Here is an 11,669-nt window from a genome sequence, read left to right on the forward strand (position 1 = left end):
CCTTCTCCCACAGAGTCCAAAATTCTGTTCTGTACATCTGTACTCTTTTTCTGTTTGGCACATAGGGTTATCATTACCAACTTTCTAAATTCTGTATATATGCGTTAGTATACTGTATTGGTCTTTATCTTTCTGGCTTACTTCACTCTGTATAAGGGGCTCCAGTTTCATCCATCTCATTAGAACTGATTCAAATGAAAAAAAAAAAAAAAAAGAACTGATTCAAATGAATTCTTTTTAATGGCTGAGTAATATTCCACGGTGCATATGAACCACAGCTTCCTTATCCATTCATCTGCTGATGGGCATCTAGGTTGCTTCCATGTCCTGGCTATTATAAACAGTGCTGTGATGAACATTGGGGGTACACGTGTCTCTTTCAGATCTGGTTTCCTCAGTGTGTATGCCCAGAAGTGGGATTGCTGGGTCATATGGCAGTTCTATTTCCAGTTTTTTAAGGAATCTCCACACTGTTTTCCATAGCGGCTGTACTAGTTTGCATTCCCACCAACAGTGTAAGAGGGTTCCCTTCTCTCCACACCCTCTCCAGCATTTATGGCTTGTAGACTTTTGGGTAGCAGCCGTTTTCTCACTTTTGTTTCCTCTGTCTGGTACCTTCTCTCTCTAAGCAGCATCCTACTGTCTCCCTTCCCCCACCAAACACACACACACACACACACACCAGTTTTTATAATCATTGGCAGCCCCTGATTTAGATAATACTTCTTCTGGGAAGGCTTCTGTGGAAGAGATCTTCTCATGTGGCTATCTACTTACCATACCAGATTTAAGCTATGTGAGCTATTTAAGCCTGTCATTTATGTGTTACCAAACCAAACTTGGGTGGGCTCACCCAATGCATAATGAAGCCAACCTACTGACACCAGGTTGCGGTGAAGGAAAGTACAGTGTTTGTTGTAAGGCACCAAGCCAGGAGAAAGTGCAGCTGATGCTCAAAACACCCGAATTTCCCAAAGGCTTTTAGAAGGGTTTTAAAGACAATGTGAGGGACAAGGTCACAGGGTGGGTGATCAGCTTATACACAATTCTTTTGATTGGTTCATGATGAGGTAACAAGGTGATGTTTTGGAAATCTTTATCATCAGCCTTCTGGTTCCAATCCGTCTGGGTTCTACTTGCCTATAGTTAGCACATGGTTAACTTTTTCTACCTTATTATTCTGTGTAACTAGAAATCAACAAATGGATGCTATTTAGTGAACTTCCAAGAAGAGGTTAAATTAATCGGTCTCATCAGCTCACAATGACAGTCAGGAATCTGTGTCATTGTGTTCTTAGAACACAGAGCAATGATGGCAGAAAAAGAAAGAAAGGAAAACAGAAACCCAGGAGTCTGCCAAAAACACCCCAGGCTGCAGAAGCCTGGGTATACACACACACACTCAGAAAGACACTGAGAAACAGGAATTGTGAGTGATCCTCTGGGGTCCTAGGAGGAAACTGCTGATTGTTTCTAGAAAAACATTCCCACCCACCCCTGGGCTCAGAGAATAGAGAAATGGTATCCAGACCTCCTTCTCAGAAGCATTTCCTCCCTGAATCTAGTACCTGAAGTATTTGAGCGGCACATAAAAATAGCATTTGCTCAAAACAAAGCAAATAATTTTTAACTAGCTTCTTGCCTGAACTTTGTCTCCCCACAGATCTCAGACACCAGGCCAACTCCTCTAGCTGTACGCACTGGTACCTGTCTCAGATGGGACGTTTCTGACTTCATCCCCCCTCCTCCCACTTCAGGCAGTAAGGAGGCGGGAGGCGGGCCAGGACCAGGATCAAAGACAGCTGTTCCCACAGCTGGTTTTACCACAATGCCCCAGCCCCCTAACCACCACCCACAGGCTCGGACCACCTATGCCGATCCACCCTGCCCCGTGCTGCCAGACGAACCTTCCACTGTCTCTCTCCCACAGAGAACCTTCTCAGATTCCTCCTGAGACAATGCTTTCCCTGAAAACACAGCGTGCTTCACCACTTCACAGTCTTGTTCAGGCCATTCCACTTGCCTCGAAGACTCTCTAATCCTCATTTTCGGTACTGAAATCCTACCCTTGATTCACACTTAGCTGTAGCAATCGCCCTCACCCTTGGCAACTGTAAAACTTTATAGCAGTAAAAGACAAATATTATATGCTATCACTTGAATGTGGACTCTAAAAAAGTCATACAAATGAACAAATGAATCTATTTACAAAACAGAAACAGACACACAGACACAGAAAACAAATTTATGGCTACTAAAGGGGAACAGGAGGGAGAGAGAAACTAGGAGTTGGGATTAACAGATACACACTACTATATATAAGCTAGATCAGCAATAAGGAGTTCCTGTATAACACAGGGGACAAAATTCAATATCTTGTGATAACCTAGAGTGGAAAATAATCTGGAAAATATATATATATATAACTGAATCATTTGGCTGTATACCTGGAACTAACACAATAGTATAATTCAACTATACTCCCATCAATCAATCAATAATAAAATCTTATACTATATGGGAAAAGAATCTAAAAAAGAATGGATATATGTACATGCATAACTGAATCACTTTGCTATACATCTGAGACTAGCATAAAACTGTAAATCAACTATACTCAATATAAAATAAAAATTAAATTTAAAAATATTTTAAGAACCTTTATAGCAGTCATGTTGCTTTAGATCACATTTATTTGTGGGTAGGTCACAGACACTGTGTTTGATGCCAAAGATACGATGCTGAAGAAAAGTATGCCCAACAACAGATTCCCTAATATCTAATGAGAAAGATAGGATAAACAGATATTTAAACAATATACAAGCAAATTAGGATATATGTTATAGAAGCAATAAACAAGAGACTGAGAGAGAAATTGAAGGGTACAATTTAACAGGGTGATCAAGAAATGCTTTTCCCTCAAGTGACTGAGGGGGCAGAGAGAGTCAAAATTGTTACACCACATTCTACTCCTTGGAAACAAGGAGATTCTACCCAACAGAGATGTATAAACACGTTGATCACATAGCCCAGAAAAGGTGACCCTGCACACCTTGCTGATGCTACTCCACAGGGACTTTAATTTGGATTTGTACAAATATGGGTCTCCCATGGATTCAATGAAGTTTGTGTCTTTAGAAAAAGACACACCCACAAATCTTTTCCACATAACCTCTATTTCGGCCCTTGCTCAGTTGGCTGACAGACCATATTCTCAAGCTTCCTAGGGGTCCTTTGGTTTGATTGAGAGGATCTATGAGGCTCATCTTAATCTCTAGAAAGAACCGTTTGTGGGACTGAATACTCCCACCATTAATTTTTTCTGATGTTTTAATGAAAAGTTGTACAGTCTCACTCAGATTTTTCTCTATGCTGCACTGTCTCAATTTTAGTATCTTTTCAAATTGAGAATTTTCAAATTTATACAACACTGGTTCTTTTTTGTTAAACAATTCTTTCCTCAGTTTACCTCTCTCCTCTTGCATTTCATTATAAGCAGCAAGAAGAAACCCAGTGGTACGTTCATGCTTTGCTTAAATAAAATCTTAGCTCTACAACCGAGTTGAGCCTTCCTCATAACCACAGGAAACAATTGCACAGTTTCTGCCACTACCTAACAAGGGCTCCCCTTCCTTCAGTTCACAGTAACAGTTCCTTAATTCCTTCTGCAGCTTCCCTAGTAGTGTCCTTAAAGTCCAGACTTCTATTAAAACTAACAATCTGTTCAAAGGAATTTAGATTTTTTTTTTCTATCATACATCTCAAAATTCCTTCAGCCTTTTTACATATTTGTTACAAAAGCACCCACTATCAGGTGCCAAAATCTGTATTCATTTTCTATGGCTACAAGACAACTTACCACAAAATCGTGGCTTAGCACAGCACACATTTGTATCTCATAGCTTCTGCAAGAAAGTATGCTCTAGAGACTCTCTTTGAAGAAGTAAGCAGTCATGTTAGAGAAATCCATATGTAAAGGAAGATCAAGTGGCAATTCTCTCCCTCCTTATCTACACAGAAAATAGAAAAGTCATGAAGACTGACAAAATTGCTGAGAAGTGACACTGACAATCTAATACCAGAATCTGAGAGCTGTCTCCACTTAACAGAAAGCAGATAGAGCTGTATTTAGAAACACATTGCCAGGTTTCCCTTCTAACCCACCAGGTTTTACCTCAGGAAGCCAGAACCACCCAGAAAGTCACTTTATAAACTTAGAGACTGGCTGTTGGGAATTCCTCCTCCACATGCACCATGTTTCTACACCCAGAAATGAAAACTAGAGAAAGTCACCTCAGAAAAGTTGGTAGAAACCACCTAGAGAAAGTCGGTAGGACCACTAGCAGTGCTTTGCCTCTTTTAGGTAGAGACAGTGCAAGGAAAAGTTCAGATATGTACATGGCTTCTTTGTACCCTATCAGGTACCCTATGAGGTACCTGGGATAGAGAAGAAGATATTGAAATGGTAACTATCTTTTATGTTTGTTTGGTTGTCAAAATTAACATGACTTTTTCATACTTTTACAAGAAGGGAAGTTAGTCTGGGGAGCCTCAAAAAGCCCTTCAGTTTGAATTTTTTTGTGATTCTATGACTCCAGAAGAAAATTTTAATTAATGTTGGTTTAGAAGTTTAAATCTCAAAATGCTAGTCTTGACCCTGATGCCAAGTCCTGGATGAGGTTCTAGGGTTGCTGACCCCTGGTAATACCACAGCCACCCAGAACCCAGGGAAAGCTGAGTGAAGAGCAAAGGTTTGAGAACTAGGAGTGCAAACTTAGATAATCAGCAGTCAACTTATACATACAAAAATGAGAACCTTCATGGGAACATCACAGACACAGACCCCAAAACTGGCCCAGTCAAATTTCAAGTCTTAATGTTTTATAAAACTGGCTCCCTCCCAAAGTGGGAAACCTGTAGATAAAGTGTCTCCTTGTTTCTCTCTCTCAATATCTTCTTTAGTTCATCTTCCTGCTATTAGTAATTCTGGTTCTGTTCCTGTTTAGATTTATTGCAGAGCAGTAGCTTTCATTTCTATCTTATTTTTTCACTTAAGTGTAAACTTTAATAGGTGATGCTGGAGTGTATCCCCACATTGGTCTAGGGCTCTGGAATCCACATTTTTTAAGCCCTCCTATTTATTCTAATGTGCAGCCAGACTTGAGACCTATGAGGCTGGAAAGTGAAAATGTTAGTCGCTCAGTGGTGTCCAACTCTTTGAGACCCAATGGATCTGCCAGGCTTCTCTGTCCAGGGGATGCTCCAGACAAGAATACACTCCAGGCAGTGGGTAGCTATTTCCTTCTCCAGGGGATCTTCCCAAACCAGGGATGGAACCTGGGTCTCCTGCTTTGCAGGCAGATGCTTTACCAGCTGAGCCACCGGGGAGCCTGAGAACCAGGAGGCTAGAATGTTTTAAAAAGGCTGCTTCTCTGTGTGGCCTCCAGGGGACAATCTTGTCCATTAACACGATTCTGAAAACAATGAGACCATGCTAACACTAAATGGGGACTGATGAGAGGCCTGAACTTGGGAGAGTAAAGGACACCATTGATAATTAGACCCTTGAATACTGTTGAGGTCATTGACAGCAGATTTTCTTTAAAATTCCTTTGAACTTCAGGAAACTTTGTTACCACCTGTTTCCTTCTATATGTGCAATTTTCCCAAGCCCTGTCTTATACCAAATCCAGGCTTGTAAGGAGGTCTGAGGACTTCCCCATTCCATGATCATTTCTTTGGATAAGATTTCCTTTATAACAGATTCACCCTTTATAACAAACCACTCTCAAAAAAATGATTTGGCCAGAAGCTATTCCTTTTTCTAAACAGGTCTCTCTATCCTTTATGTGTACCTTTCATTACTCATGTCATTATCACTTCTGGAATGACAATTTCAGCAGCCAGGATCTCAATGGTGAGTTCTGGGGTGGAAATGAACCAGAAATATGGTTAGTTCAAGGAGCTCGGTATAATAAATATTATATAATTTATATACTACAAATATATAATACATATTAAGCTGCATATCTATCTGGTTAAGAAACAGTAGTGAACTCCAAGACAATGATCTTTTATAAACAAGCCTATTTAATGGCCTTAAAAATAAAAGATCATTACAAAGAAATTAGAGAAAAATTACACCAATTTTAAAAAATAGATATGAACAAACAATTTTCAACTAAGAAACCAACAGCAAAAATATGAAAAGAATTCAACCTCAGTGATGAACAAAAGCACGTTAAATAATAAAACATTTTTTCTCTATGAATTGTTAATTTTTTTAATATTAGACTCTCTGGTGCTTCTAAGGATGTCACGAAACAAAAACTTGTAGTAATGTTGCCGAAATTTCCATTTGCAAATTCATTCTAAGGGTAATTTGTTAACATATATATAACTAATCCACTCAACAATTCTACATCCAGCAATTTGCCCTTAAAAAATATTCAGAAAAGTTGAGCACAAATTGACCAAAGCAAGTAGTAAAGAATCAATATCACACAGGTTATATTCTTATGCTATCATAAACAAAGTTAGATCTGTCAATTAAAAGTCAATGTTAAAGGCAAAAAAATGCACTTCTGAATTAAGTCAGAGATAGACAAATACCATATGATATTACTTTTATGTAGAATCTTTAAAAAACTATACAAATGAAATTATTTACAAAACAGAAATAGACTCACAGACCACAAAAACAAACATACGGTTACCAAAGGGGAAGGAGAGGGGATAAATGAAATGTTTGGTATTAACATGTGCACACCACTACATATAAAATAGATAAGCAGAAGGACCCACTGCACAGCACAGGGAACTCTATTCTGTGGTCATTTCAATGGGAGATTTTGAAAAACTTATATATAAATGTATAACTGAATCACATTGCTGTGTACCTGAAACTAATACAACATTCTAAATCAACTATATTCCAATATAAAATAAAAATTGAAAAAAGAAAAAAATGCACTTCTAAATAATTTGTAAACCAAAGACATATGGAATTGTTAAAATATTTACAACTGAACTATAATGAAAGGTTTATATTTTAACACTTCAGAGATAAACCTAAAGCAATACAGAGTAATTTTACAGGCTTAAAAATATATTAAAAACAAAAAACTGAACATGATGAGCTAAACATTCAATCAAAAAGTCTTAAGAGACAATAGTAAACAACAAAAATAGGGTAAATAAAGGTAAGAATGAGAGCTAAAATTAATGAAATACAGAGAAAGAAACAATGAAAAGGATCAATTTAAAATGGTCCTTCGAAAAGAATTACAAAATGGACAAATCCCTAATAAGTTTTCTCAAGGAAATTAAAACAAGACAAAAATATTGTGTAAAATAAGATTATAGCTACAGGCACAGTAAAAATTTATTTATTTATTTTTTATTATTTTTTTTTTTCCAGTGGGTTTTGTCATACATTGATATGAATCAGCCATGGATTTACATGTATTCCCAATCCCGATCCCCCCCTCCCACCTCCAAAAATTTAAATAATTACAAGAAAACGCAAGATGTAGATTCATACAAATAAATTTATAAACTTGGACAAAATATAAAACTTTCTAAAAATTATAGCAAAACTGATAAAAAACTATAAAGTTTGAATTTACATATAAATTAAAGAAATTTAAAACATAATACATACATATGGTTTTATAGGCAAGTTATATCAAACCCAAGACCAATAATTTCCATATTATACAAACCATATCCAAGTACTGAGAATAATAAAAGACAGGAAGTTAGTCAATGCATTATTCTGAGACTAAGAGAGAACCATAATGACAAAAACAAGAATAGATGACAATCAAAAATTATAGACCAACATTATTTATAAAAAGCAATGACAACTTCTAAAAATATTGTCCATCTAGTACTGAATATTTAAAATAATACTGATACACCCAAAAGTATGTGTGTGTGTGTTAGTCACTCAGTCATGTCCAGCTCTTTGAGACCCCGTGGACTGAAGCCCACCAGGTTCCTCTGTCCATGGAATTCTCCAGGCAAGACTACTGAAGTGGGTTGCCATTCCCATCTCCAGGAGATCTTCCCAATTCAGGGACTGAACCCAGGTCTCCCTCACTGCGAACAGATTCTTTATTGTCTGGGCTACCAGGAAGCCCCAGAAGTATGAGGAAGGCTTGATATTTGAACAACACACCACCTAAATATATTAATTATAAAATTCTCTCATGAAACGCTGAAAAGTAACTTGGTCAAATTTAATATTGGTACATATTTTTAATTAATCCCTTAGCTATAAAATCTCTTAGTAAACTAGGAAGTAAAGGGAACTTCCTTAACCTGACAAATGGAGTTTTATTTGTTTTTAAAGTGAAATGTTAAAAACATTCCCTTAAAAACTTGAAAACACAGGAGTTCCAGTATTATCCTTTCTACTCTACATTAACGGTCTTGGGGATCTTCCCAATCCAGGGCTCGAACCCAGGTCTCCCACATTGCAAGCAGATTCTTTACATCTGAGCCACCAGGGAAACTCAAGAACAGTGGAGTGGGTAGTGTACCCCTTCTCCAGGGGAACTTCCCAACCCAGTAATTGAACCGGGTCTCCTGCATTGCAGGCAGATTCTTTACCAGTTGAGCTAACAGGGAAGCCTATCTTAACCAGTGCAGTAAAATAATAAAAACATTAAGACTAAAAAGGAAAAAACACAATTATCATTAATCATCGATGGCTGATTCCAATTTGCAGGGAGGAAATGTACAAAATAAGCTTAGAATACCTTGTCATCCCAGAAAACTAGGAAGTTATCAATGACTACAGAGTCCATGTTAAAAGACTTGACAGCAAACCTGAAAAGATTTTCACTGGCTAAAGATGGAATGATTCTTGAATCAATAATGAAATGAATCCAGTGGATTGCAACACATCAAGTATATTTAAATTCATGGGGTCACAAAAACATCCTCCTCAGTTCCTTTTGGGGATTTGTCCTGATTTGCATGGGGTTTGCCTGGGACTGTTGAGGTTTGACACAAAAAGCCTCATGCCCTGAGAAACATGTTCATCTCAGGCAAACAGGGATGACTGGTCATGTTACAGGGAATCAACTCATTATCCTGAAGACTGATAAATAATCATACACTTGATATCAGAGTAATTGAAATATTGACAAGGAAAATATCTATAGAAATATTATAAAGATATAATATATAGCAATAACAATAAACATATATAGAAATATCATAAAGTTAATAAGTGAAGTAGAAATTATATAATTAGAATAACATTTTGCCAACCAAGTCCCAACCAAACAATGCTGTGCTTAGTCACTCAGTTGTGTCCGACTCTTTGCAACCCCATGGACTGTAGCCCGCCAGGATCCTCTGTCCATGGGGATTCTCCGGGCAAGAATACTGGAGTGGGTTACCATGCCCTCCTCCAGGGGATCTTGCCAACCCAGGGATCAAACTCAGGTCTCCCACATTGCAAGGGGATTCTTTATGATCTGAGCTACCAGGGTAGCCCAAGAATACTGAAGTGGGTTGTTGTTGTTGTTCAACCGCCCAGTCATGTCCAGCTCTTTGCAACCCCATGGACTGCAGCACACTAGGCCTCCCTGTCCCTCACCGTCTCCCAGAGTTTGCCCAAATTCCTTTTCATTGCATCAGTGATGCTGTCCAGCCATTTCATCTTCTGAAGCCCTCTTCTCCTTCTGCCCTCAGTCTTTCCCAGCACCAGGGACTTTTCCAGTGAGTCAGCTGTTCATATCAGATGACCAAACTACTGGAGCTTCGGCTTCAGCATCAATCCTTCCAGTGAATATTCAGGGTTGATCTCCCTTAAGATTGACTGCTTTGAAGTTAGTAGCCTATCCCTTCTCCAGGAGATAGCTGAAGAATAGATTTATCATTGCTTATTAAAGTCGCTAACAACACACACACAGTCAAGCTGATATTATGTATCTGCCCAGGAAAGTACACAATACCATGATGTCTGGCATTTACTTTAATCAGAATTGGGGGAGGTACATAGATATGTAGGATGATGGGCAAGCAGATTAGTTAACTGGCCATAAGTCTATAATTGTGGAAGCAAGGTAATGAATATATGCTGTTTTATCACACTATTCTCTCTTCTTTTGTAGATGTTTGAATTCTCCATAATAAAATACTTCAAAAAAAAACCTGGTTAACATAAAAACAAGTCATCAGAAATGCACAGACTCATATTTACAATGTTCACTAAATTGTACTTAAATTAGGCAAAACAAATATAATGATACAATGTCAACCAATGATATTTCAACAAACTAAGGTACACTTACACAACAGAGTAGTCCAAAGCTGTAAATACCACATTTTAACATATAATTGAATGACATGATGGTATAGTCATAAACACAATGATAAACAAGTGAGGGTTTCCTTTAAAGTAAGCACATTTGCAAAGATGCTGGAAGAAATATAATGAAATGTTAACAGTGTATATCTCTGGGGAATGAGATTATAGTTGAATTTTATATCTCTGTTACACTTTTTATACTTGGTTCTATGTTGATAGTTTTCCTTATAACAAAAAACATACTATATGTTATATATTTATTAAAGAAAAGTAGCAAGCCTGGAGGAAGACAGGTGGGAGGGTAAGCACAGACAGCAGGTGACATGACGAAGCCTGCACAGACAGAAACCCCATTTCCGGCTCCGCAGCAGCGAGGCCACAAGACCGCCCAGCTCCAGTGACATCGCCAGGGCCTGGCAGGTGGCAGGCAGAACAAGAGCCACATCACTAGTGGGAAGGACCCCAAGGATGCAGTCTGGACCACCTGCTCTCCTGTGCGCAGTCGTGGCCCTCATCTGCCTTGGTAGGGAGCTCCCCAACCCTGCAGCTGGGGCTTGAGGAAGGAGATTTGGGAAAGAAGTTAGAATAGAATCCTAGAATGCTTTTCTCCACTTTATTTCCTGGGTCAAAACTTGGCTACTGTGGCAGCTTTCTTGTGAGCATCACCAACAAATAAGTCATTTTTCCCTTCTTTTCTACAGGTTCCAACAATGTTGAGAGCGCCAATGTACCTACAGTGTATAAAAAGGAGGGGGAATCTGTGACCGTGGAATGCAAGTTCTCAGTCAGCTATACTTACTACATGATGTACTGGTATCGACAGCCTTCCAGCGGAGAGATGATTTACATGGTTAATATTTATTCTCAAAGCAAGCACACAAGGGAAGGACGATATTCCGTGGAATTTTACAAACCCAACCAAATGCTGAAACTCACCATCTCAGCCTTGACGCTGAGTGACTCGGCCATCTATTTCTGTGCTGTCAGAGAGTTCCACGGTGAGGGTAGTGACAGGAAGCGCCTTACAAAAACCCCCAGGGCTCCGCACGAGACAGCCACCTGCTCCAGGAGAAGACAACCCACAGAACAGGAAGAGGGAAGACACAGGCATGATGGGTGGTTCTGCTGGATCTAGAGAGAGGCTAATGAATGTTCTCAAACCAATCTTCCCACATTTGGTATCAAAGAAAGAGTCGTGGTTATGAGACCCCAGCCTCCAGAGCATTTTCATCTCTGTGACTGGTGTCTAAGTATAGACCATCAAGGTATGCCGCTGTCATTTCTGCTTGCCCAACATCCACACCCCTTTTCTGGTGACAGCACCTTGATCTTCTCTGGATAA

At 38.8% G+C, this 11,669-nt stretch overlaps 1 non-coding gene and 1 gene segment (V, D, J or C); one reads left to right on the plus strand and one right to left on the minus strand.

Annotated features, from left to right (window-relative positions):
- Positions 1-5,316: 5,316 nt before the first annotated feature.
- Positions 5,317-5,388, minus strand: TRNAC-GCA (transfer RNA cysteine (anticodon GCA)). Its single transcript has one exon. It is a non-coding gene; the product is annotated as a tRNA-Cys (tRNA).
- A 5,332-nt stretch (positions 5,389-10,720) lies between these two features.
- Positions 10,721-11,462, plus strand: LOC133067103 (T cell receptor alpha variable 14/delta variable 4-like). The segment is given in 2 exon segments: positions 10,721-10,850; positions 11,029-11,462. Coding segments are annotated over 2 exon segments (489 nt in total).
- The last annotated feature ends 207 nt before the right edge of the window (positions 11,463-11,669 follow it).

Source organism: Dama dama, chromosome 12, assembly GCF_033118175.1.
Source record: "Dama dama isolate Ldn47 chromosome 12, ASM3311817v1, whole genome shotgun sequence".
NCBI lineage: Eukaryota > Metazoa > Chordata > Mammalia > Artiodactyla > Cervidae > Dama > Dama dama.